The sequence below is a fragment of the Megascapheus bottae genome, chromosome 14 (genome assembly GCF_031878675.1).
Source record: "Megascapheus bottae isolate mThoBot1 chromosome 14, mThoBot2.hap1, whole genome shotgun sequence".
NCBI lineage: Eukaryota > Metazoa > Chordata > Mammalia > Rodentia > Geomyidae > Megascapheus > Megascapheus bottae.
Genome location: NC_143522.1, coordinates 29,015,073 through 29,042,425, shown reverse-complemented (window position 1 = coordinate 29,042,425; position 27,353 = coordinate 29,015,073). Strand labels below are relative to the sequence as shown.

The window sequence follows — 27,353 nt, the reverse complement described above, 5'->3', positions numbered from 1 at the left end:
CTCTCTAGATGGGCTCAGAGGACATGGCCAGCCATGGGCCGAGGAGGAGGGCAGGCTCTCCCACGCATGCGCCCAAGGCCCTCTTAAGTGAAGCTCTCTCAAAGCCACACCCCCCTCCCTCGCGGTCCCAGTGCCACTTAGCACCCAGGGACACACTCTTCCATGCAACCAGGAAACCAGCTTCCACCAAGCTGAGGGAGGTTCTCCCACGGTGGTGTTTTCTGGGTCTCTCTAGAGGCATGGGAATCCTGGCAGCTTCCACAGCAGCGGCAGCCCTTGGCAAACCCCCCTCCGCCCCTTTTCTGACAGCACCAACTGAGGTGAGAACATGGGCCCAGGTGGGCCATTCATTCATGCAGTCAACACACATTTATTGGGCATCGACTCTGTGCCAGCCCTGTTTGGCCACAGGGGGGCTCAGAGGTGAAGCACACGTGGACCCTGCCCAGAGGCGCTCACAGCCTGGCAGGGTGGCTGGTCACGTCAGCAGACACTCACGATACGGTGTGGTCAGTATGCTGTTAGAGGTAGCACAGGTGATGGGGGATAGATAAAGGGCCCCTGGCCCGGCCGGGGGAGGGGGGCAGGAAGGGCTTCCAGGGAAGCGGTGCTTGAAGAAGTCTTTAGGGAGTGAGCAAATTTAGGGTGTGACAAGTGCAGAGGTGAAGGAGAGACCATGGTGGTGGCTGGGAGTCAAGCAGGGCAGGACAGGAAGGGCCATGGAGCCAGCAGGCGACAGGGAGCACTGAGGGTGTAGAGCAGGCATGGGCACAGGGCCCGCCAGGAGCCAGTGTCGGGGTGGCTGGAGGAACGGGGGAGGGCACAAGTGGGTTGGCCACGGGTAGCAGCAGAGGGTGGGCATGGCTCTGGCCCAACGAGTCCCATCCCAGCAAGGCCTCAGCAGGGAGGCGGCGGGGGAGCAGGCTGCCAGCCCCGGGGCCGAAGGGTGCACAGCACGGGGTCCAGCGGCTTGAGTGTGGCCTGCTCCTGCAGCCCGAAGCTCTGCCCAGGCACCAGCCGGAATTCCAGCCTCTGCAGCAGCTTGGCCATAACTACCTTCACCTCCATCTGGGCAGGGTGAAGTAAGGGAGAGGAAAAGTGAGAAGGAGGGAGGAAGGAAGGAAAAGAGGAAGGGGAGGGGAGGAGGGGAGAGAGGGAAGAAAGAGTAAAGGAAGGAGGGAGGGCGAGAAGGGAGAAAGGTTTGAAGCAGCAGCAAACCATGGCTGGCTGTCCTCCTGGGTTACCCTCCTGCTGTCTAGCTCAGCCTCATCCCCACTCCCAGCCCAGGGGCCCAGAGCCGGGGCCCAGCACAAGTTCCCACCCTGCAGTCACTTTTAGCCAGGCCTCAGGCCATGCACCTCCTACCTGGGCAAACTGCTGTCCGATGCAGGAGCGGTGGCCCAGGGAAAAGGGAAAGTAGGTGAAGCGAGGCCTGGAGGAAGAAAGGCCCCGCAGGTCAGTAGGAGCCCAGAGGAGCCGTGCCTGTCCCATGCCGGCGTATGGAGCCATTCTTAGGGGACTCTGGGAGGCTGGGTCTCCGTGTGGCCCTCTAGGAAGGGCCTGTGCTGGGTATGTAGGCCTGCTCTGGGCACAGCAGCTCCACCCATCACTGCAGCCCCTTGTGGGTCTAAACTTGTGTGTGGTCTCTGGAGAACAGCTCACCCCAGTACATGGGTGCATGGGTGCACTGTCCCCACACGACATCCAGACCAGTCATTGTGGCTCAAGGAGCTGAAGGTGCTGGTCCAGGTCACACGGTGTCCCAGTATCAGAATGACTGGGGTCAAGTGCCAGCTGCCACACGGGCAGGCATTAGTTCCTCTCAACCACCTCCCCAGCATGCGGAAGCTCTGAGTTCCTGTGACGCCCTCCTCCCACTGGGTCTTACTTGGGTGCTCCGGGGCCAAAGCGATCCGGGTTAAACGTCAGTGGGTCCTCGAAATAGGTTTCCATCCGCCCCATGACGTAGGTGCTGAACTGCTGGGCAAAGGAGCTGATGTTTCGGGTTCCAAGGTGGCCCCCCTCTGCATCACCCAACCCACTACAGACACCAGTGGGGTGATTCAGAGCCAAATGCCCCCCCTCTACCCACCCATATAGGGAGGTGTGGCAGCCCCCTGGGAAACATCGAAGAGGAAGAAGGGACCAGCCAGTGACCAAGACCATCATCCTAGGCCTGTGGCAGCCTTGTGGGGAGTTACAATCCTCCCTGTCTTACAGATGAGGACACTGAGGCTCGGAGAGAAGCTCCACGACTTCTCTGAAGTCACTCAGCAAGCAAGTGGTGAAACAGACTCCAGCGTGGATTTGGTACTAGAAGCTGTGTTCCTCTTGCTCCGACCTGAAGCTGCTCTCCCTCAGCTCAAGGCTGGCTGGGCAGAGAGCTGCAGTCCTGACCACAACCATGGCATCTACAGGGCCTCCTGAGAGGAGCTGCTGGCAGCCTTAAGGGCCTTGCATCTGGTCCCTAGAAAAGTCCCCATCCTGGGAACTTTTGTACCCTTAGACAAAACATCTCCCAAGCCCACCCCATCCTGCTTGCCCTTGCTGAGTTCAGGGCAGCAGGCATGGAGGCCTACGGTGGAGCAGGGAGAAGCGAGCATGCGTAATAGGAGTGGTAGCAGCGGCCAAGTGCACCTGCTAAGTGCCAACGATTCCCGACAGATTCAGGACATGTGTCATAATCTTATCGATTCCTCTTTACAGACTTGAGGACTCTCACCTCCACCGTACAAGAGTGAGGCAGGCCCACAGAAACCTGAGGTGTTGGTGAGGAAGGCAGGGAGCCCAGGAGCTTGGCTGGGCAGAGAGTCAGACAAGGCCTTGCCCTGCCTGATGGAAGGGCAAGAGCTGAAGGCAGGGTGGGATTGGGACAGGGGTAAGGAAGAAATGACCAGCACCACAGACGGCAAATTAATGGGTGAGGAGGAGCTGAAGGAGAGGAAGCTGAACTGCTCCGCATTTGGGGCTGGATACACATGTGAACATAAAAATGGACCCTGTCACTGCTGAATCAGGTCCCTACACCCAGAGGTTGGTTTCCAATCTCATAATGTCACTTGTCTCTGAAGCAGGTCTTTAAAGAGGTAATTAAAATTAAATTTAGGTCATTAGAGTAGCCCTAACCCCGGGTAGCTAATGCCCCCGATCAGAAGGAAACACCAGGACACAGACACACAGGAAAACCACAGGAGGACGGGATGGGGAGAAGATGCATTCACAAGGGAACCATGCCTGCCCACACCTTGATCTTGGACTCCCAGCCTCCAGGACTGTGAGGAAATATATATATATATATATGTATATATATATATACATATATATACACACACACACACACACACACACACACATATATATATATATATATATATATATATATATATATATTGGGGGGGTCAGTCGTGGGACTTGAACTCTAGGCCTGGGTACTGTCCCTGAGCTCTTCAGCTCAAGGCTAGCGTTCTACCACTGGAGCCATTTGAACCACAGCACCACTTCTGGTTTTCTGGTGGTTTCTTTAATTGGAGATAAGAGTCTCATGGACTTTTGTGCCCAGGCCGGCTTTGAACTGTGATCCTCAAATCTCAGCCTCCTGAGCAGCTAGGATTACAGGCGTAAGCCACTAGTACTCAACTAAAGAGCCTAACTCTCAAGGGAAAATGGAAAATTGTAAGCACAAAGGTCCTTCTGAGCTTGAGTTCCAGAGATGAAAAAAATTCTTTCGGTTGTTTATTTTGTGACAGGATCTCCCTATGTAAGCTCAGGCTGGCCTGAAATTGGCTAGGTACCCAGGCTGGCCTTTCTAGCATCCTACGTGACAGGATTACAGAAATGTACCATCACTATGTCCTGCCTGGAAAGATTTCTTAAACAAAATTTTAAAAAAAAACAACAAACTTGTCTGATGCCAATGGCTCATGGCTATAATCCTAGCTACTCAGGTGGCTGAGATCTCAGGATTGAGGTTTGAAGCCATCCCAGACAGACAAATCCATTCTTATCTCTAATTAATGAACAAAAACCTGGAAGTGGAGCTGTGGCTCAAGTGGTAGAGCACCAGCCTTGAGCAAAAAGCTAAACAAGAATGTGAGTTCCTGAGTTCAAGCACAAAAACAAGACAGCATAAAGAAAAAACTAAAATGTAAAAAGAAAAAATAAGACAAACCACAAATGTGGAGAGGACTTTTACAATACATTTATCAAACAAAGGATGATTACCTGAATTTCTTCTTAAAAGTCAACCCAAAAGGGGAGACTGAGCCTGCAAGTGTCAGAAGAGGAAGTGGAGTGTGGAGATTTCCCCTTCACAGGGTATCAGGACAGTGCAAGCAGAGACCACCATGAAGTAATGTGTCCACACATATATGGTTGGAGATGCCCAACGGCTCTCCTGTGTCATTGATGGACACTTGGGAGAACCACTGGGGGTCAGCCTGTGAACCTGAGCAGGGCCACATCCAACATCCCCCGTGGGGTGTTTGTCCCAGAAAAACATCTGTGGACTGTAACAAGACTTGAGACAGATGTTCACAGCTGGGGTGGGTGGGTTCAGGGAGGCCATTGTACATGAAGGAATGCTGGATGGATGAGTGAGCAAACACATGGATGGATAGGTACACGGACACAGTAGGAAAGAGGACAAATGGCAGAATGCTGACTGCTGGGCGGAGGGTGGGGGCACTAAGATAAATCTGGGTCAAAAATGAATCCAGGTTCCTCCGTTGGTCTCTCTTTGTGTGACCCCAGGACCCTGACAGGCCCTCTCTGAGCTTCGGTGTCCTCAGCTGGATATGAGGCCCTCTGCTAGAATCATCCACATCATCTTAGGTCAGACAGTGTGAAGGGGAGTAGAGATCCCAGGATCATGGTGAGACTCAAGAGAGCAGCAAAGGTGATGCTGGAGTGACAAGGGCTCCCCTGACCTTCAGAGTGAGCCCCAAATTGGCCACCCTGGTAGCAAGCAGGGTCCCACGCACCAAGAGTGGAGTGTTTCCTGGGACTCTGACCCCATCGATCAAGGTCTCCTCCTCCAGCAGGCGAAAGGTGCCCCAGGCTGGTGGGTACAGCCTCAACGATTCTTTCAGGACCTATGGAGGTCACACAGCGAGATGACAAGAGAGGTCAGGAGGTCCCCCACGGGAGCCAGTGACATTCCTGCACCCACCTCACTCCTGCTCACATTGCTGAATGCATACCACTACCCAGAACTGGATCTCAGCACCCCAGATATCTAACTCTTCATGTGACCAGGTAAGAAACTGAGGCCCAGAGGAAAAGGAAGTGTGCAACCCAGGACTGGAAGCCAGGCTCCTCCTGAAGTCCTGAAGCAAGCTGTGCCTGGGCCAGGTGGAGCAGGGCCTTCCCTGAACTTGGTTAGTGCGGGCAGGTCAGCTGGGCCCCCTGGTGGAAGCCAGGCTAGGGGAAATCAGGCCTTGCCCAGAAGTGGAGCTGAGGCATCAGTTCCTAAAGGACCTGTTTCTGACCTTTGCTGCGTGTTGCATTGCTGGGAGCCCTTTCCACTCGGATGCCACAACAGCAGGTAGGCTCCCAGGACTCTGGCATGCCGCAGAGTCTGAGAACGACGGAGGGGCCCAGGAGTCACCCACGTGTGTCCAGAAGCTTCTACATGCACACCTGAGACAGGTATTGAAGTCTCCCCAGGTCCTCGTAGTCCAGGTGCCTCTTGGAGCCGATGACCTCATCCACTTCTGCCTGAAGCCTGTCCAGTAAGACAAGGACAAGTTCACTTCCCAAGAGAGACCTTTGCCCACGTTGAATTTAAAAAGAGGAATGGAAGGGCTAGAGATATGGCTCAAGTGGGAGAGTGTTTGCCTAACAAGTACAAGATGCTGAGTTCAAATCCCAGTGCTATAATAATCATAACAGCAATGGAAGGAAGATTGAAGAGAGTACATGGGGTCCCACCTGCTGCCTGCTCCATTTAAAAGACCACAGTAACTGTCATTACCAGAACAGGATCCACTAGGAGACTGTTCCAGAGGCCTTATGCCCCCACCCTTGGTATCTGATGCCTGGAATTGGCTGTAGGCACCTGAGAGGCCCTTGCACAGAGATGCCCACTGTGGCTGGGTGACAGCAGCCAGCAGCTGAAAACACAGCCGTGGTGGTCCAACGAGGCTGGCTGAGAACTCTCATGTGTGCACCAACAATGTAATAGGCAGTGTGGAATTGGAAACTTCACACTCATTAGGTTGATGATGAGGGAAAAAAATAATAACAGACAGCAAGTGTTCATTCTCTGGAATTGTTGGCCCAGGACTGAAATCCCAGCACTCAGGAGGCTGAGGCAAGAGGTTTCCCAGTTGGAGGCCAGCCTGGACCACACAGCAAGACTCTGTCTAAAACAAGACAAAAACAAGAAGGGAGAAAAGGAGGGAGGGAGAACAAAAGTGCTGAGGATATGGGGGAACCCTCATTCTCTGTCACTGAGAATGGAACACGGTGTAGCTATTATGGAAAACAGTCTGGAAACTCCTCAAGAAATCAAAAGTAGAATCTACCATATGATCCAGAAATCCCACATCTGGTGTAAACCCAAAGGAATCGAAGGTACAATATTGTCAAAGGGCCTTCGATTCTAGTTACTCAGTAGGCTCAGGTTTAAGCATCACAGTTTGAAGTCAGACTAGAGAGGAAAGTCTGGGATTCTCTCATCTCCAATTAGTCACTGAAACAAAGATTGTACAGCGTACATTGGGGGGGTGGTTGGTCATAGAAGGGGGAAGCAGGTAGTGTCAGAATGAGAAGGGGGGTGGAAGAGGGAGAGAGAGAGAGAAGAGCGAAATAGAGAGACAGAGACAGGGAGAAAGAGGGAAAGAAAGGAAAAGGGAGGGAGAGAGAGAAGGGGGAGAGAAGGAGAGGAAGAAAGGAAAAGAGGGAAAGACAAGAGATAGAGAGATAGAGGGAGGGGGAAGGGAGAGAGAGAAAGAAGGAGAAAGAGGGAGAGAGGGGGAGAGGAGAGAAAGAGGAAGAGATAGAGACAAAGGGAGAGAAAGAGAGAGAGGGAGGGAGAGAGCAAGGGGGAGGAGGGAGAGAGAATGCCTTTGTTAACCTCATACCTTGCCACGATCTCAGGCTGACGGGACAGCTCCATCACTGTGAATGCCAGGTGGTTGGCTGAGGTTTCGTGACCTGTAGGAATTAAAAAAGAGAGGCTGCTCCACACAGCACTGTGCAGGCGGCTGGCCTCTGACCTCTGGGGACTTCTGGCAGCCGCTAGGACCCTATATCTGCCCCAGCAGCTGAGATATGAAGGAGACAGTCTGCCTGCCTCCACACCCTGTGTCAGCCAGTGTAGCCCCTGGACACCCACCTTCAGGCCTTAGAAGCCCTTTCTCCAGCCTTCACCTCAGCCTAGAGGACAATCACCCCCATCATTTTACAGGAAAGAAAACTGAGCCAAGAATGTGGCTGAATTCCAAAACGTTTTGAGACCAAGGCCTATCCTTCCTATGCTACAGAATTCCTGTCTGAAACTCTGGGCAGCCATTGAGGTCCAGTGAGGAGCCTCTCCTGTTCTAGGGACTGGCAAGTGAGTGCCTGGCCAGAGGACAGGGGTCATGCCAGGAGGCTAGTTTTTCTGACATCTGGCAGGATCTGACTAGGTTGATGGGGTCAAAACCACCAAGCAAGCCTGGAGGGGACCTATGTGTCACATAAAAGTACATGAGGGTCACTGCATGGCCATGCCAGCCATAAGAGAGGCCAGGCCATCCATGTCTGAGGACCAGGATGGGGACAGATGCAGGCGAAGGGCTGGCCTACACATGAACAGCTCTGTACTATGAGCTGTGACTCTAGCAAAGCAAAACTCTTTTGGGCTTCAGGTTCCCCCCAGGAAAACACAGAAGAAATGAGACCCACCCTGCTGTTCTGGACCCCTAGAGCATCTGGATACAGGATAGGCTGTGGAGCTCATTTGATTGTTACTGGAAGGCTGGACAGAAATGTGAAGAACACTTTACCTCGCTTTGCACAGGGGGTGACTGAGACCCAGGCTATTCTGAAGCTGTAACCCAGACATGAACCCTGGTGGCAGAAAAGAGCAGGCCCAGCCTGGCACTAATGGCTCACACTTGTAATCCTAGCTACTTAAGAGGCTTAGATCTGAGGGGCTTAGCTCAAAGCCAGCCCGGACAGAAAATCCATGAGACTCTTATCTCCAATTAACCACCAAAAAGCTGGAAATGGAGCTGTGCTTCAAGTGGTAGAGTGCCAGCCTTGAGAAAAAATGCCAAGCAAAAACACATGGTCCTGAGTTCAAGTCCCAATACCAGCACCTGTGTGTATACATGCATGCACACACACACACACACACACACACACATCACAAAGAAAATGTGTCTTCTTGCCTTATGCAGGGACAATGCCCTGCAGTATGGCTGGACACAGCTTCTCTATGGGCTTCTCTCCACCTGAATGGCCCTCCACCACAGACACATGACAGAGGTCCCATCAACAGGTGGCTGTTTTCCACCTTGGCCACAGAACCGTGCATGGCCCCTTGTCTCGTGCACCTTTGCCCTCCCAGCACCCAGTACCCGTGCGTCTCATCCATTTTGGGTGGACACACAATGCAGCTCCTCCATGGAGCGGGCAGCTCCTCCATGGAGCGGGCATCTCCCATGGTGGGGAAGACCCCCTCCCCCATTTACCATAGACAAATAGACTGCCTAAAGCTTCAGTACTGTCTAGCAGAGACCATGCGAGCTCTGTGGCCAGCTTTGCTCTGGGGCCTGATGTTGCTGGGCCATGGAGAAGGACTTCCCTAAGGAAAAGGCAGCTTCAGGTCCTCTGGCGGATGAGGAAGGGTTTGCTAGGTGTCCAGTGACACTCAGGAAATAGCTGAGAACACATGAATGGAGTTGCTCAGTACAACTGTTTGTGCCAGTCCAGTGAAGGCCTCCCCACAAATCCTGAAGGAGGGGGAGGCTTGGAGTCAAGGGCCACGCTCTCTTGAGCACAGCAAGGGTTTCTCAACACCTGTCATGGGCAGGTCCATCCCCAGGTTGAAAGGAAGTGAGGGAAGGCTGCTATTGTTCCCCTGGGCTGGCCCCCATGTTCAGGGTTACCGGGGCCTGGGCCCTGCGGGGGACTCAGCTCTGACAGCCCCAGATCTCTAAGTCAGATTTTGAATGGCCCATGACTCCCACCATGTCCCACTATGTCAGGCCCTGAGCCACCGTGGAAGCTACACACCAGCAATGAAGAAGGTGACAAAGTTGTCCAACAGAACCTCGTCGTCCTGGGCCCCCTCCTCAGCTGAAAGACAAGAAGAAAGCTCTCATCCCCAGGGTAGTCCTGGCCTGCGGTTCCCACCGCTCCTAGGAACCAACTTTCTCCTCTGAAGCCAGGGGTAGACAGGTCTAAGATGTCCAGTGATGGATGGTGGGACAGAAGAAACACAGCCCACCTGCCAGCCTGCCCTGGCCCGTCTGGGTCCTTCTCCTCCCCCAGCCTGGGCCTGGCTAGTCTGCCCCCTACCCCCAGCCATGGCCCACCTCTCCACAGCCTGGACCCACGTGCGCCCCCACCGCCGACCCCGCCCCACTCACGGCCACACCCCCGCGCGTGGCCCCGCCCCCACCTCCGACCCCGCCCCACTCACGGCCACACCCCCGCGCGTGGCCCCGCCCCCATCGCCGACCCCGCCCCACTCACGGCCACACCCCCGCGCGTGGCCCCGCCCCCACCGCCGACCCCGCCCCACTCCTGGCCGCGCCCGCCGGCGCTCCGCCCTGCTCGTGGCCCCGCCCCCCGCGCGTGGCCCCGCCCCCCGAAGGCGCGGGCACCTTTGAGGATCTGCGTGAGGACGTCGGCGGGGACGTTCTCCCCCCTCTGCAGGGCCTCCCGGCGCCGCTGCACCCAGTCCTTGCCCACCTGGCGCAGGAGGCGGACGCTCTCCCGGATCTCCCGCAGCTGCTTCCTCTTGCCTGGCATGAACTGAAGGAGAGCACCAGCTCCAGGCACCCCCGACTCCACGCCCTACCCCGCCTCCTACGCCCTGGCCAGCCGGGAGGCCCGAAAGACCTGAGACCGTTCCAGAAAGGCTAAGGCAGTCAATCAGGACGAAGAACAACTGAGTCAGAGCATCAGTTTCCCCTTGGATCACAGCCTTAGAAAGGATGGGAGCGCAGGAGCCAGGAGCGTAGCCTCGTGGTAGAGTGCTCGACTAGCATGCACGAAGCTCTAGGTCGGATTCTCTGGTCCCACATACTCAGAAACAAAAAACAGCCAGGAGTGGCCCTGGGGCTCAAGTGGCAAAGCACTAGCCTTGAGCAAAAAGTGTCCAAGGACAGTGCCCAGGCCCTGAGTTCAAGCCCCAGGACTGGCCACAAAGCAACAACAACACACCTAGAAATGATGGGCGCTCGGCCTTAAGACATGTGTGTAGCCCTGCAAAAATGGGGCGGGGGGTTGGATCTGAAGGAGGGGGGCAGTAAGGACTGCAGGAAAGGAGGAATCTCTGCGGGAGGGAAGTCAGGAGGTGGCTGAGGCTGGAGCAGCCATCTGAAGACCATGAGGACATGGACCCAGGAACCTGGGACAGGGGAGAGCCACCACAACCATCCATCCTGGGATGTCTGGTTTGGGGGTGGAACACAAAAATTTACCTCCTAACCTACATTAAGCCACTAAAATATATACTAGTATATATGTTATATATACTAGTATATATAATATATATACTATGTGTTACATATAGTAATATATAGTAAGTATATAATATAGATACTAGTATATAAAATATATAATATATATACATAGTGACTCCACTTGAAGGCCAGGAATGCAAATCCTGATTCAGAAGTCACTTTGGACATACTAGAACTCAAAATCTACACCAAAGGAGCTGCTTCAGCAAATACAGACAGCCCAGTTATGGAGGCTGGGCACCAGGGATGGGGTGGTACCTTTGTCAGAGTGTTGCGGGATGCGCTGATACCCTCCAGCATCACCTTCACCGCTTGGGACAAGGGCTTCTGGGCACCCAGAAGCATGCTGGTCTCCATCCCAAAAGCTGCCTGGGGAGAGAGGGGGCAAGGTCATATCCGGGGTGAGAGGTCCTGCAGAGCCTGGCACATTCCACTGGAAGCTCGGGCTCTGGACCAAGAATTCCTGTATCCACTGTGGTTCAGGTCATGTTCTCCATTCCTCTGACAATCCAGGACAAACCCAGCCTCCTGGGAAGTCCTGAGGATTCAGCAGTACATAGCAGTTACTCGGTAAACATTGCCAAGATTCACTACTAAAAGGCAGACTTCCTTGGACATCAGCTCATAGTGCATCCCTGGGATAATGAGAGTGGCGACAGAGACCCCACTCAGCCTCATAGATAACTGGCTGGAGCTGCCTGCATCTGGCATTCAGGACCATGGGCTCTGTGCTAGTCTCTCCATACCCCCTGGGGTTGCAGAGGGACTTTGGTCTGAGAGTCAGGCAAGCCTGAGATCAGATCCTGCCTTGTCCAATGACCAGGCCAGCCCAGGCTCTACATCTCTCAGGACCTGTTTCTGGAGAAGAGTAATAGCCCCAGTTTAACACTAGCTTTCTTTGAATATTCAAGAAGACAAAATGGTGTGAAAAATAGGGGCCAGGTTTAGTGGTACGTATGTGTAATTCCAGCCACTCAGCGGGCAGAGATAGAAGGATCATAGCCTGTGGCTGGCCCCAGGCAAAAACTTGAGACCTTACCTGACAAAAATAAAAACAAAAAGGGCAGGGATTGTAGCTTATGTGGTAGAATACCTGCCTATTAGGTACAAGGTCCTAAATTCAAAGTCTAGTATCTAATAAACAAGGAAAGAGAGGGAGGGAGGAGAAAAAGGTGAGGGGAGGAAGGGAAGGAGGAGGGAGGGAAGGAAAAAATACAAAGCGAAGATGCAGCTGTAATCTGAGGAGCAGGAGGAGGGGGAAGAGGGCGTGGGAGGGACGGGGTGGGGGAAGAGCTTTGGCAGCCCCACTCCCACCCCCTCCCCATCAGTGTCACACATCACCTTGGCTAGGATGTCCATGGTGGCACAGGTCAGCATGTCCTGCATGGACACTGGGGTCTGCCCATCTGCCTTGGCTTCCAGAATCTCCACCAGCTGCTCAGCCTTCTCATTGAATGTCGCCATCAAGCTCACCAAGGAGCTGGGGAAACACGGGCATCGTATCAGCTGCCATGGGGACCAGCCTCGTCTAGAGACCCTCCCAGCCTCTCTGAGGCCCCGGGACCTCGCCACTCCCCACCCTTGGGAAGGGCACTGGCCCCTTTGCCGTTACGTCATGGCTCTTCTGTCTGCCAGGCGACCCGAAAGGAACCTGGCAGCAATAGACCCCTGGGCCTCCTAGAGTCGTGACACAGCCTTGCCTCACCCTTCCCACCCCTCTGCTTACACTGTCCACTCTGCTTACCTCCCTGCCCAGTCCGCTGTACTTGAGCAGTCACGGCACCTAAGTCTACATGAAGATGGGTCCTCAGACACCACCTGCAGCTCAAAGCTCCTGGCCCTGGACAGCTTAGAAAGATGTATATAACCAGGGCTAGGAGCATGGCTCAAGTGGTAGGGCACCTGTCTAGCAAGCACCAAGGGGGAAACACACACACATACACACACACACACACACACACACACACACACACACACACACACACACACACATGGGGATGCCCTCCAAGTTCCAAACAAAAGCAAACAGGCAACCAGAAAGGAAGAAAGGAGGTTTCCACTTTGTCCATTATGTAAGTCTGAGTTTTTAGTAAGGGATGGTGCTATGTTTATAATGGAAAAATATCTCCTAATATTGATCCAGATACCCTTTGTCCTATTATTATTTGTGTGTGTGTGTGTGTGTGTGTGTGTGTGTGTGTGTGTGTGTGCATGAGCATGTCAGTACTAGGGCTTGAACTCAGGACCTGGGTACTGTTTATGAACTTTTTCACTCAAGCTGGCACTCTACCACTTGAGCAACAGCTCCACTCCTGACTGTTAAGTTAATTGGAGATATGAGTCTTAGAGAATTTCCTGTCCATGCTGGCTTTAAACAGAGAGCCTCGGATTTCAGCCTCCTGAATAGCTAGGGTCACAGGAGGTCATTCTACCTTTTGGCCATGGATGCCTTCCCTTTCTCCTCTCCCTTTAGCTGCGTGGAGCTCCTTGGAGGGTGCCTTGCTTCCTTCAGTCCCCCCTTCTGCAACAGCCAGCAATCCCCTCCACACACACACACACACACACACACACACACACACACACACACACATATACCACTGCAGCCCCACTCACCTACGGCTGAAGGCCAGGTCCATAACTCTTCGCTGCTTGTGCCAGCGCTCATAGTCACACTCAGATACCAAACCCTGGCCAAACAGCCTGTGGGAGACACATACTTGGTAGCCTCAGGTCACCTTGGAAGTCTGCACCAGACCCGTGCTGGCTTGTGCACCCCAGAATGGTAAATGGAGAGTGTATATCACTTTTACCACAATGGAAAGTAAGTGGTATAGATGCATTGAAAAATGTACAATTTTTATGCATACTAGAAAACAAGAAGCAGGGCAAACTGCATTCCCCCACGTCAGCCTCGCCCCTTTCTACCACCGCCCCCACCAGAGGGAAAAGCAGGACAATGCAAATGACATACAGAAGGTCACTGTGCATGGGACACCTGTCGGGTCCCCAGCTCACAGCAGAGTCCTCCCCACCACTGGCCTTACCTCTCGCCAAACACAGTCTGGATGGCGCGGTACATCTTGGAGTCCTTGTTGTACTTGGTTGACATCAGGAACTTCTAAACAGCCCGCCCCCCAAAATACAACATGAGCAGGGCACTCAGGAGAGGCTTCAAAGGACTCTGTGGACCACACCCAAGCACATGGCATGGGGTGAGCAGTGGCCCATGATATCACCTGGATAATATTGTGAGACCTGCCATCTGACTAGGACGTTTGTCTTCATTTGGGGGTGGGGATGAGGAAAATAGGGTTCAGAGAGGCTGAATAATTTTCCAGCAGCCACACAACTAGAGAATATCCAACTAAGTTTGGAATGTACAATAACATTTAGAAATTAAATACTATGTACCTTAAAAACATTTCAAAGAGAAAATTAAAAGAGAAGGTATAAAATACTTTGAACTGGGTGAAAATGAAAATGTACCATGGGAAAGTTTATGATAAACATTCCCCTTAAACATTTGTATTTAAGGCCGAGAGTTTGGCCTAATGGAAGAGTGCTTGCCTAGCATGCACAAAGACCTGGGTTTGATTCCTCAGTACCACATAAACAGGAAAAGCCAGAAGTGGTGCTGTGTCTCCAGTGGCAGAGCACTATCCTTGAGAAATCTCAGGGACAGTGCTTAGGCCCTGAGTTCAAGCCCTAGGACTGGCAAAAAAATTGTATTTGAAGAAACAAGGTCTCAAATCGATTATCTAAACTTTCATCACAGAAAATCAGAACAAGAACAAATTAAGCTCAAAATGAGTAAAGGAAGAAAATAATTAAGAGCAGAAATCAATAAAACAGAAAGTGAACTAACAATATAGAAAAGCAATAATATCACAAGCTTGTCCTTTGAGAAGGGAGTAAAATTCATTACTGATCAGTAAATAAAACAAAATCCAATTATGATTCTCAGAAATGAAAGAAGGAACAGCGATACAGACCCTATAGTTGTCAACAAAAAAAAAACAAAGTATGAATACCTTTCTGCCAATTATTTAAACAACTTTAGTGAAATGGAAAAAGTTCCATAAAAGATGAATTACCAAAATCCAGAAGAATACAAAGACTGAATGAAAATATACTAATTAAAGAAATTGAAACAGAAAGTCTGACTCATGCCACAATAGGAGTAAGCCCATGTTATTCTAAGTGACATAATCTAATCTGAAAAGGACAAATAGAGTATGACTCTACCTATGAGGTAATTAAAGTAGTCAAATTAACAGAAAGAAAAATGCCAATTATCAGGGGCTGAGAGAGGGACAGTGTGGGGGAAGAGGCGGAGAGGGGGATGCTTGATGAGTTTCTGTTTGGGAAGATAAAATATCAAGGAGCTGGACAGTGATGAAGGAAATAACAACAATAAGAATAAATTCAGGGCTCCTGAAGTATATGCCTAAAATAGCTAAAACTGGGCCAAATGTGGTGGCTCAGATCTGAATTCCCAGCTACTCAGGAAGTAGACATCAGGAGAATTAAGGTTCAAGGACAGCCTGACCCAAAAAGTTCATGAAATTCCATCTGAATCAATAGAAAAGATGAGCTTACTGGTATACACCTGTCATCTCAGCTCCATGATAAATATATATATGGAGATCAGAGTCCATGAAGGACCAGCGTGTATGTAAAAACCATCTGAAAAATAACAAAAGCCAAAAGGGCTGGAGGCATGGATCAAGGGATAGAAATCCTGACAAACACAAGACCCTGAATTATGCCTCAGTACCTCCAGAAAAATGTTAAAATTTTAATCTTTTTTGTTTTATTTTACTGAGTTAAAACACATTGAAATATATATATATATTAAAAGAAATGAAATCACTAATTTTTAAAACAAATCTTGCCATAAGCAAAATAAAAAAGGCTCAGCCCACAAGGCCTCATAAGTGAATCCTATGAAGCATACAGAAATTATACTATTCCTATATAAACTCTTTCCAAAAAATGCAGGGAGAAGTAATACTTACCAGTGCTGACAAATACAAGAAAATAATAAATATAGGAACAAAAACTCATGCCAAATTATTAGTGATGGAATCAAGCAAGAAACAAATGTAACACACCATGACCAGGAATGCAAGGTTGGTTCAATAGTTGACTATCAATCAATATAATATACTACAATAATAGTATGTTTTGTGTGTGTGCCAATTCTGGGGCTAGAATTCAGGTCCTGGGCACAGTCCCTGGGCTTTTATTTTTGCTCAAGGCTAACACATCACCACTTGAACCACATATCCATTTCCAGATATTTTTTAGCACTTTTTTTTTGCCAGCCCTGGGGCTTGGGCTCAGGCCCTGAGCACTGTCCTTGGGCTTTCTCAAGGGTAGTGCTCTACTACTTGAGCCACAGCACAACTTCTGGCTTTTTTCTACATATGTGGCACCGAGGAATTGAACCCAGGTCTTCATGCATGATAGGCAAGCTCTCTACCACTAGGCCAAACTCCCAGCCCCCCACTTCCAACTTTTTTGGTGCTTAATTGGAGATAAGAGTCTCATGGACTTTCTTGCCTAGGCTGGCTTTGAACTGCAGTGCTCAGATTAGCTAGGTTTACAGGCATTGGCCACTGGTACCTAGTGCTCAGTTTAATGTCTCTGTCTCCTCTGTCTCTATAACTAACATCTCTATTGTTCTCTCTTGCATTTGCTATACGAGGGCTCTGCCAAATATAAGCTCCTTTGTTCTTTAGCATCTTGAAAATCTGTACATATGTTTTTGAAAGCAAGAAAAATAAAAACTAAAACTTCGGAAACTGTGTCTGTTAAACTTTTTCTAAAGCCCAGATTCAGGGCTGTTTGTGCCAACTGCAAATCAGTTGGACTATCTGCACTGCTCTGGTTACCGACCAGGGTTATGAGTATAATTTCCTCAGCTCTAAACAAAGACCAGCAGGAGTCCCCAGCTCTTTGAAGACTGAAAGGGAAGACAATGATAGAGTACATATAAAATTATGTGACCACAGTGGAAACTGTTTAAGTTTCTGTAGATACTTTTCATCCATTAAATCTCCTGATATTTAGTTCTCATCAGCACCCTAGGAGAAAAGTTATAAATCCCATCTTGTAGATGAGGATTCTAAGGCAGATAAACAAAATGATTGTGGTCAATGGGCCAAACTCCCAACAGAAGTGGAAACAGCTAAGCTCACCCTCCCCTTGGCCCATATCAAACAGCAAGCTTGGGGGACCCTATAGTGGGTGGTGGCTAGAGAGGAAAATAGTATCCCCTCTGGATCCTTGGGAGGCCATCGGACTGCAACTGGCTCTACAATATTTCTCTGCAGTCCTTGAGAACCAGTGTCAACCCCACCCCAGGAGAAGGGGGAAACCCTTCACAGAAGCCAGAGTGCTTCTTACCTTGACTGACTCAGGGCTTGTGACAATGACCGAGGTTTTGTGGAAGACGTTGACCCGCACAACAGGTCCATACTTCTTAGCCCTGGAGACCAAAGTGACCCAAAGGAGATTGTCAATGATCTGAGATATGAATAATGATGTCCATATCTGGGTCATGGGGTCCCTCATAGTGAGAGGAATGGAAACATACTCAGCATGGGTACTTTGTTAGAGTCTAGGGGCCTGGCTCATAAGTGAATCCCATTTCCCACAGGGACTCAATTTCAACATCGGAGAAATAATTTTCTTCTGCCCCCAAAAGGTTGTCCTGGGAATTAAACAATACCATACCTTTAGAGGTGCTTTGAAAAGGGTAAGGTACCACTCTCCAAACAATGTGTATTATCTGATCACTCCTCACCCTCCAGTTTGCAGATATGGAAATGGAGGCTTGGGCATATCCTGAGAGCTGACCTGCATTGGTAAGTGGCAGAACTTGGCTTCCAAACCTACCCTATCTGCCTCTCCACTCCAGAATGGAACTGTAGGTCTGAGAGTGGCCTGGGTCACGATAGGTGGGGCTAGGAGTGGCCTGGAGTGGGGGGGGGTGGTCTAGAAGTTTGTGTGCTGGCTTGGGTGGGATGAGATTCCCTGTGGAGGACTAGAAGTCAGTATAACAAGTGACAAGTCAGAACCCACCAATCCAAAAACACATCTTGGAGCACGCGGCCACAAACCTCGTCCTTTTTCCAAAAGTAAGGGAGATGTCCTAGAAGGAAACTAGAAGAAATAGTAAACATTAGGCTCAGCAGCCATCATAGCTGTTTCAGAAAGCCATCCCTGCCTCTCCCACCCCCCGACAGGACCATCTGAGGTCAGCATTTTTAGGCCCTGTTATAGACAGGAGGATTGAGCCACATGAGGTATGGTATGGGTTCAGTGTCACAGGCAACAATGCAAATAGAGTACAAACACAGGTCCTACCAGTTCCAGAGGAGAGCAGATAGTCTTTGGAGAGCAGGTAGTTTTACCCATCTGTCCCCCTGGCTAGTGGTCCAGGCTTAGCTTAGCTTACCACTGTTGTGTGAAGTGGCCTCTGACATTCACACAGAATGCTGGACCCCTGTCTGAGTCGCACCCCACCTGACCATGCCATGTATTCTTGACCATGTCATGGGTAGGGCACAGACCAGAGAACGGAAGCCACTTGCCCACAATTGCACAGCTGGCAGGTATTATTCCGAAGTCTCCAATTCTGCAGTGCAATTTCCAGGTCACAAGCAAGCCTGTCGAATGTCACCTTGACATGATTCCAAGGTGTCTGTGACTTCCTGTCCCTTCTAGGACTTTATCCCTGCCCTACTCAGTGCAGCATCCCAAATGGGTGATCGTGAAATTACAGATGGACTTTTCTGGGTCATGGAATCCATTCTCCATTGGGAGAGATGGAGAACAAATAAACAAAAAATTATGATCCCAGAGAATGGCAAGAGAAAAAGAACAGAGTGCTGGGACAGGGGTGGGGATGGTGGCTGTATGTAGGCAGAGACCATCCCTCTAAGAAGGTAGTCTGTGGCCTGAGACCTCCCAAGCTGTGAGGGACTGGCCACAGTAGTGTCTGAGGGAAGAGCATGGCATGCAGTGGAAGGTGTGGGGCTCTGCCTGGTTGCTCATCACAGAGTCCCACCACCCCCATCCCCACACCGGGCCTCAATTTCTACATCCATGAAATAGGGTTGCATCACCCCTTCCTTGACTGACCTAGAAGGATACCCTGGGAATTAAATAATGTCATATGTTTGGAGGTGCTTTCAAAGTGTAAAGTTCCACCCCAAATATTTACCTGTTACCCCAAATTGCTACCTGGCCACCCCTTCCCACTTTATAGATGAGGAAACTGAGAGCACTCCTGATGGTTGGGCTAAGGCCTTATTACCTGAGGTAGGTGTGTGCTGGCACTGTACCAAGGCCCATGTGGCAGAACAGAGTGTTTATAAAGGGAAAGTGGCATGGGGGGGCAGTCACTGAGCCTTGTGTAGGGCATTGAAGACTAATGCCTGACTTTCTGCTTTGACCTCAGTGCAGCAGCACCTGCTGGAGAGTTTTGAGCAGACAGAGAAGGGATCTGACTAGAGCTAAAATTGACACTTCTACAGTTGTGCTGAGAATAACAGGATGAAAGAAGGAACTCCAGTGACCCAAGGGGGCGCTGGGAGCACTGATGAAGCTACACTAGGGCTGGGCTGGGATAAGAAGTCAGATTCTGAATGTCCTTGAAGATGGGGGCTACGGGGCAGTGTGGAGGTGAGAGGTGAGAGACAGCTGGAAGAATGGAAGCAGCTGTCACTAACTCAGATGAGACCACAGGAGGTTGGGGGCAGGCAGAGAAGGCAGGGCTGGGCTATCCTGGGAAGGCCAACTGGACCTAGCAGAAGCCTCCTGGGAGGAAAAGAGAGGGTAAGAGAGAGAAAGAAGAGTACCCTACAGAGGAAGGTGGACCCAGCTGTGCCCTGGGCTGGCAAAGAGCTGCTAGGTGATATGAGGACCAGGAGCTGGCACTGGGTTGAACAACAAGAAGGGAACCCAAAGCAGGTAGGCTGAGGAAGCCCAACGGGTGACAGGTCTAAGGGAGTGAGAAGGGACACCTGGAAGCCCAAGGGCAGGACCTGCCAGGGGGCTTGCTGTTGGGTGCAGGAGTTGGGGTGGGGTATGGGGAGTATGAGAAGTGGAGAGATCCACTTCTTGAAAATGGGAACACACGGCATGTTATATAAAAGTGGGAATGATACAGAGAAAGAAAACTGGTGGCATGGGTGCGGTGGGGGCTTCAGGACAACATCGCTGAGCAGAGGGGACAGGCTGGCCCTAGCTGGGGCATCAGTGTCCAGCCACAGAGTGGCAGGGAAAAGGCACGTGAGTCTCAGGGCAGAGGTGGGCTGCTGTCGAGCCTGAGGCAGGAAGTTCTCTCTGGGTGCTCCATTTGCTCGGGGAAGTAGGAGGCAAGAATAAAAGCTGAGCATGAGGATGGAGGGGGAGGCTCTGAGATTGGGAAAAAGCAAGCAAGCTCAGAGAGGAGGCGGGCAGATGCATGGGGGCAGGAAGGATAGGGTAGCTGGGACAGCCCAGGCCACCTCGGGTGAACACCTTCATTTAGGTATCTCTCCTTGACAACAGGTGAATCCTGGATGCCACAATCAGCTGTATCTTTGGAATGATTTTTTTTATTGTTACTCTCCCTAACTATGTATGTGGAGGGGTGGGGGGGGGTCTCAATTCTGAGTCACCTGAATGAATCCAGACCCTCCCTTCCTTCTCGGTCCTGTCTGACCCCAGAGCTGGGGTCCATCTTGGAAGGAAGGAGTAACTATGAGAAGGCAGAGAACAGGATAAGGTCTCCATTCCAGGCAAGAAAGGAACTAGGGTGGACACTGGCGGCTCATGCCTGTAAACCTAGCTACTCACTAGGCTGAGATCTGAGGATCGTGGTTCAAAGCTAGGAAAGTCCGTGAGACTTAGCCTCAGTAAACTATTCAGAAGAGGCCAGAAGTGGTACTGTGGCTCAAGTGGTAGAGTACTAGCCTTGAGAAAATGAATCTCAGGGACAACACTGAGGCTCTGAATTTGAGCCCCAGAACTGACACAAAAAAAGAAAAAGGAAGAAAAGGAGGGAAGGGAGGGAGGGAGGAAAGAAGAAAGGAGGGAGAGAGAGATATGGAAAGAAAGAAAGGAATAAACAGGGGCCAGGAGTGAGGCCTAGTGGTAATATGCTCACCTAGTATGCATGAAGCCCTGGGTTTGATTCCCCAGAACCATATACACAGAAAAGCCAGAAGTGGCGCTGTGACTCAGGTAGCAGTGTTAGCCTTGAGCAAAAAGTGCCCAAGGACAGTGCCCAGGTCCTGAGTTCAAGCCCCAGGACAGAGAGAGAGAGAGAAAGAGAAAAAGAGAGAGAGAAACAGAGAGAGAAAGAGAGAGAGGGAAGGGAGGGAGGGAAGGAGAGAGGAAGGGAGGGAGGGAGGGAGGGGGAGCTAAGGTTGATTCCTTCTGGTTTCTTCAGGAGACACTAGAGAGAAGACCATGTCAGGCTGGCTCTGTGCATTGGGACTGCGACACACTGCCCTCCCCACAGATGCCCTCGTCAGGCCCCTAGAAGTAGCTTGAGTATGGTGGGTAGTTCAGAGGGAAAAAAAGACAGTTCTCTGTGCCTGCCTGGCACTTGCCAGGTGGAAATCCAAATGTTTCCAATGTGCTGAGAAAGCCTTGGACAGAGACTAGATCCAGGGCAACTGTAGGTTCCCCTGTGAGGCTACCAGTGGGATACAGAGAAGCCACATAATAACTGTGGGGAGTGGGCTACCCACTAGGGTTAAGTGTTCAGGTGAGGGCCTAGTGCCAAAGGGATAAGATGGTGAGTGCCCAATTGAATATCCAATCTTGTGGATGAATTGCCCATGGTGGCTGCTCCTATGGCACCCAGCAACTCAAGAATGGAAGAACCAGCACAGCCCATGAGACAAAGGGGAAAAAAATCCAAGGTAAAAAGCGAGGAGAGAAAGACCAAGTTTACATCCACATACTACCAGAAGAGAAAAGCCTAACAAGGAAGTCTAGAAAGCTCAGGATGGAGAAATGAAGCAACAAGTGTTCATGTGGGATCACAGTAGGGCCTAAAATTTCAGCTCTTACGTGGATCAGTGCAGAGTAGGATGGTATAATAAGAGCCGGAGGAGAACTCAGAGAGGGCATCCTGGAGGAAAGGGCTCCTGCAAAACGTAGATGAAGAGCAGAATCGCAGAGAGCTCCTTGCCTACAGTCTGGCAAAGGGCTGGAACTTGAAGGGACAAATGCCACTACTAGACTCATTACATAGTTTTTCTGTCAACCACAGGGATACCAATCATAGTCTGAAGACCCGGGCCTTTTTAGCATTCCTTCATGGTTGACCACAACCAAATTGGGACCCCAAATCCCTTTTCCATTCATTGTTCAGTTCACCTCCTTAGACTAAAGAGCCCAACTCTAAGGATAATCAACTTCATCCCTCCATCCTTCCACACACCTGTAGGACACAGGTAAGGTTTTTGATACGGAGAATTCAGCCACAAAAAGAGAAGGAATATGGACATACACTGCGACATAGGTTAATCTTGCAAACAGGATGCCAGGTGAAAGAAGTCAGGTGCAAAAGCCACACATTGTATGACTATTTAAATGCAATGTCCAATGTAGGTAAATCTATAGAGACATAATGCAGATTAGTGCTGGGGTGCAAGAGTGGAGGGATGGGGTGATGGCTAACTGGGTACAGGGCTTCTGAGATTATGCCTTTTAAAAAAACTGATAGTATGCTAATTATATCTGTTTTCTAGAAAATATATGGGAGGGGCCGGGAGTTTGGCCTATTGGTAGAGTGTTTGCCTAGTAAGCATGAAGACCTGGGTTTGATTCCTTGATACCACATACCCAGAAAAAGGCAGAAATGGTGCTGTGGCTCAAGTGGTAGAGCACTAGCCTTGAGAAAGCCAAAGGACAGTAAGTACTCAGGCCCTGAGTTCAAGCCCCAGGACTGGCAAAAAAAAAAAAAAAAAAAGATATGGGAAAGGACTTGGGTTTACTTCAACCTTCTCCAAACACAGAGCTTGCTATGTCTATAAAGCTCAAAGCTCCTGAGTATATAAAACAGCTCAGCAATGAATGATGAGTGTCATCAGAATAAACACAAGCTTCATTCATTTCCGAGCCATCAATGACTGATTCCGTTGAGAGGAAATGTGCCTGACATTGTGGAGCCACAATTTTTGAAGTGTCTACTGTGCACTGGCTGGTGTGGCAGTGTGAAATGCCAGGGGTACCGCAGTGAAGGAGACAGACGCAGGGCCCATGGGAGAGACAGACACTTAACAAGGGGTGGCACAGATAATTCCCAAATGATCATTAGGCTGTGACACAGGATTACATGATCACTTAAAGGTTTATGAAACAAATATATAATCATGGGTTGAACAACTCCACGAGGAGTTAGCATTTAAGTCAAGCTTGACAGGCAAGGGGAGACCCATTTAGGCCAAGTGGAAAGCAGAGGTGCTAAGCAAGGGAATGAGGGCACCAGTAACACCTCCCCAAGTTGGAGAGGGTGCAGGGACAGCAGAAAGCCCATGAGGAGAACAGTTGACTCCCTATGTCCACAGCCACAGAGATCAACCCTGAACGCACCAAGCAGGAATTTGGGCTTCTGTGCTGAAGAGGGGTGCCTTCTAGAATGTTCATGTACTGAGAGTTTAAAAAGTGTGTCTAATACCATTGTTTATTCATCCATTCAACCAATATTTATTGAGCAACTGCAACATGCCAAGTTCTGGGGATACACAAACAAGCACACAACATCGCTGCCCTCTGGGGGCTCACATTCTAAAGGGGGAGACAGACAGTCAACAGGTGAATGGACAGTCAACAGGTGAATGGAAGAGGGTGACTTCAGGCATGATGGCGCCACAAGGAGTTTGGGGTAGGTGGGCTGTGCGGAGGGTTGGCTGGAGAAGGCCTATTTGGCATGAGCACAGGAAGAAGCCCCTCTGTGCCCAGGCGTAAGAAAGAGGAATAGAGGCATGGGGTTTACTGTTGCCTGGGGCAACAGGAAGAGCAGGGTATGGGTACAGATGGGGCTCTGAGAACTCAGCAGGGGCCTTGCTGGTCACGTGTGGACTGAGTTTGGAACTGTTGTTGTTTTTTTTTTTTTTTCTTAATGCTAAAGGAAGGGAAGGGGCCTTGGAGCAGAGAAATGGCATTTCTACCCTAAGCTTCAGAAAGGCTGGCTTCTGTGGGGTGCTGGTTAAGTTGGGGGGGGGGGCGCCCAGGACAGGATGGAGCTGCTGAGAGGACAGATGGGATATCTCAGGAGAGAAACGAACCAGGGAATGGGACCGAGTGCGTGCAGTACTTTGACCCCGTGCAAGTTCCACCGCGAAGAGCACCCGCTTTTGGAATCTGGCTGACCTGGAGGACGGTCGTCAGGCTGATCTAGGCTTACCAGCCGGGTGACCTTGGGCAGGTGACTTCGCCTCCGCGCGCCTCGGTCTCCTCGTCTGAACGATGGGGTAACAATAGCGCCTACCTGCCAGGGGCTGCGGCTGCCATCGCGCCGGGGGGGGGGCGGCCTGGCGCGGGGGGCGCCCGGCAGCCGCGGCGGCGGTGAGTAATTCGTTACTAAGAATAGTGAGCGCCCCTCTCCGGGCCTCCGCCCCCCGGCGGCCGCGCGCGGAAGGCGAGGCTGGACCCCCGGCCCGACGCGGGCTCGCGCGCGCTCTCCCCGCCCCCCGGCCGAGCGCCCCATCCAGGCCCCCGCCCCCACCCCCCGCTCACCTGGGCCGCGGCGGCCCGGGGATGTGCTCATAGCGGCTGCGAGCGCGATGCACGAAGGTGCAGCAGAGGCCGAAGGCGAGCAGAACGGCGCTGCCGAGCAGCAGCAGCCCGGGGCTCATGGCTCCGGGTCAGGCCGGGCCGGGGTCGGCGCCAGGTGCCGAGGGGGCGGGAGGCCGCGAGCCGACTGGGCTGTCAGCGCCGCGCGCCGCCTCGGCCCCAGGCCCGGCGCAAGCCAGCACCGCCCCCGCCGCTCGGCTCCGCCCCCGCCGGCTCGAGCCCGCCCCCAGCGCGCGGACCCGCCAACCAGGTCTCCGCCTCCAGCTCCGGTGCGCAGGGCCCGCCCCCGGCAGGCCACGCCCACGCGCAAGCTCCGCCCCCACCGCCCCAACGCCCCTGCCTAGACCCCTCCCGGAGCAGGCAGTCTCCACCAATTATAACTTCGCTTCTGGCTCAGACCTCCCAGACCCCGCCCACCTCGGGCTCAGGCCCCGCCCCGCCACCAGCCCCGCCCAGAACGCGTCGTCCCTGGCAACCCAGATTGCTCAGCGCGTGCAGCCCGGGTGGCTGCACAGGTCCCGCCAGCTGGCTCCGCCCCTTTGGCGCCTCCAAATAACGGCGTCTTTGCGCGCGATCCCAGGCCCCCTTCCTTCCTCGCTCAAACCTTTTGAACCCTCACTTCTACTACCAAGTTTCCACGTTCCCAAGTCTCCCCCTGAGACCCTCGGTGCTCCAAAGTCGGCCTCCCCCAGCCAGCGCCCCTCCCCTGCCGGCCTGCCATGCGCCACGCGCCCCAGGCGGTGACCAGCACCCCGCGGGACGCAGGGCTGCCTGCCTGTGGGTGAGGACACGCAGGACCTCCAGGCTGCTCTCTGGGAGTTGGAGGCGCTGCGAGAGCCTCCCGGGCCCAGGGAAGCTCCTGTCCCGAGCATCTGTAGTTAAACTGGGTAAAATCTAGGTCGGAGGGACAGCCTCCGTGGAGAGCAAAACGTGTGTCCCGGGTGGCCAAAGGGTAATTGGGAGCGGCCGCCGGCTTCTCCAATCCGGTAATGGACCGAAGAGCCCAACTTGGGGCTTCTTAGATCCCAAACCCCATCCCCAGGACCTCTCTTCCATGCCATTAGTAGATAAGATCAGCCAGGTGTGCCCACTCGCGACCAGATAAAGATCTTCCGGGCTGGGGAGAGGGCGCTGGGCGTCAGATGCGGCTGGATTTCTGACAGAGGCCGCTATAATCGTCCCATCCTAGGGCCAGGGCCAGAGAGGCAGGAGGATGGTAAAACAGGAAACCTGTGTACTGTCCTTCTTAGACACAATGTCCACCAAAGACGTGGCATTTAGGGTTGTATTGCTGTGGGGTACCAGACCGGGTCTTGCCTCCTCGCATGGAGGAGGAGGCAAGAGTTCTGCCTCTAGGCACACCGCAGAGCCTGGTCAGATCCTGAAACCAGTTGTCCATCAGTCCTGCACCAGGACTACAACCTCAAGCCTCTAGCCGGGCTGGGGGGCGTTGGGTTGCTCCTGCGCCCTCGTGTGGCAGCCAGAAGCAGTCCCAGTGTGCTCAGGAAACTTCAGGTGGCTTTGGCTCTGGGTGGGGTGGAGGTGGACAGAAGCTGCCCAGCAGAGGGGGCTATGAAAGCTCCAGGGTTTGGGGAAACATTGAAGGGAGGTCCAAGCTGCAAGAAAGAAGGAAGGTTAGCTAGAAAAAATGGGAAAAAATAAAAGTCACCATGTTTAGTAGCCAATCTGTGGAACTACATCCTGGGATTATAACCTCTGGAAGCCGAATGGAGGCAATTTTGGATTGTCTTGTCTCTTTGTTTCTTGGGGACATGGCCAGATTCTGAGCATCTCTGGTGACAGTTTGGAGCCCAACTGAGACATGGAGCAGTTTCAGGGTACAATTGCCAAGGTAGGACTAAGGAGAGGGATGGGTATTTATATTCTCTGGCACTAGCAGGCCACACCAGTGACATCTGGCTTAGCATGACCATTTCTGTCCCCCACCTGGTGAGTCATTTCTCCAGACCCCAAGGTCTCATTTACCCTCTCCCACTGCCCCTCTGATACTTCTAGTCTCCCTGTGGGGAACACGGACTGCATACCAAGGCTGACTGTGCTTCCTGCCCAAGAAAGGCCTTCAGCCCTGGTTCCCAGAAGGGCACTATGTGGAGACAGGTGCCCAATCACCTGCCATTTCACTTGGATTATCCAGATTAAAGTGACCCAGTATGATAACCGATGGCCACGTGTGGGGAGATGGCTAGTCTAAACCTGGAATGTACACGCCAGATTTCATAAATACCCAAAGAAGTTTAATTTAAAGGTCATTATTAGAACAACGTTTTAGTATGTTGGGTTAAATAAAACATATTAGAAAAACAATGTTCATCTGTCTTCACTTCTTAGATATGGCTATTGGGAAGATGGTCATTGCCTTTGTGTTCACAGGCATCTCTGCAGGACAAAACGTTCCAGCACATGTTCCATAGGCGAGAGCATCACTCTCACCCAGAACTGGAGTGTCAAAAGCTCAGTTCCCCAGACTTACTGAGTCAAACCTGAGTTATTTGAAGCAGCCCTTTATGTAATTCCAAAGTTATCAAATAAGCTGCCACCCTGGGAGCAATTTTCCAACAGGAATTGTTGGGGAGGAGCAAAAGGGAGACTCTGAAATGGCAGCCCTCCCTCGGGCACAGCCTGGCAGAAGTCTGGAGAAGGACAGGGTTTGGGTGTTGGGAAGGTGGACCTTTGTTCACAGACTGCCCCCAAAGCCCTGGAGATCAGTTCATAACCAGACTGGGGCTGGAAAAGAGAGACAAGGATGTTGGGAATGCTTTATGGAACCTCTGTCAGGGTGAAATAGGCCAGCACACCTGAGGCACATGACATGCAGTAAGTGTTCACTAAAGCTAGCTCTTAGCAAGG

The 27,353-nt window shown here is 51.7% G+C and overlaps 1 protein-coding gene across 1 annotated transcript; it reads right to left on the bottom strand.

Annotated features, from left to right (window-relative positions):
* Window positions 1–354: 354 nt before the first annotated feature.
* On the bottom strand, window positions 355–24,638 carry Cyp46a1 (cytochrome P450 family 46 subfamily A member 1). The gene is made up of 15 exons (XM_090344813.1): window positions 24,429–24,638; window positions 17,769–17,849; window positions 17,091–17,172; window positions 13,724–13,797; window positions 13,293–13,379; window positions 12,021–12,159; window positions 10,938–11,048; window positions 9,816–9,966; window positions 9,223–9,285; window positions 7,083–7,155; window positions 5,638–5,722; window positions 4,980–5,090; window positions 1,889–1,977; window positions 1,366–1,432; window positions 355–1,068 (listed from the first exon to the last, which is right to left on the bottom strand). Exons 1-15 carry the CDS (start codon window positions 24,545–24,547, stop codon window positions 898–900), a joined length of 1,503 nt encoding a protein of 500 aa, XP_090200939.1. The 5' UTR covers window positions 24,548–24,638; the 3' UTR covers window positions 355–897.
* Between the last annotated feature and the right edge of the window lie 2,715 nt (window positions 24,639–27,353).

What these genes read in the sequence shown, in the direction of transcription:
- Cyp46a1 (XM_090344813.1), bottom strand. Translation starts at nt 24,547, where the DNA reads ATGAGCCCCGGGCTGCTGCTGCTCGGCAGCGCCGTTCTGCTCGCCTTC. An exon ending in CCCGGGCCGCCGCGGCCCAG is followed by an intron (nt 17,850 to 24,428) that starts GTGAGCGGGGGG and finishes TATTTCTTCTAG; the next exon opens with TTTCCTTCTAGGACATCTCC. An exon ending in TCGGACAGCAGTTTGCCCAG is followed by an intron (nt 1,069 to 1,365) that starts GTAGGAGGTGCA and finishes CACCCTGCCCAG; the next exon opens with ATGGAGGTGAAGGTAGTTAT.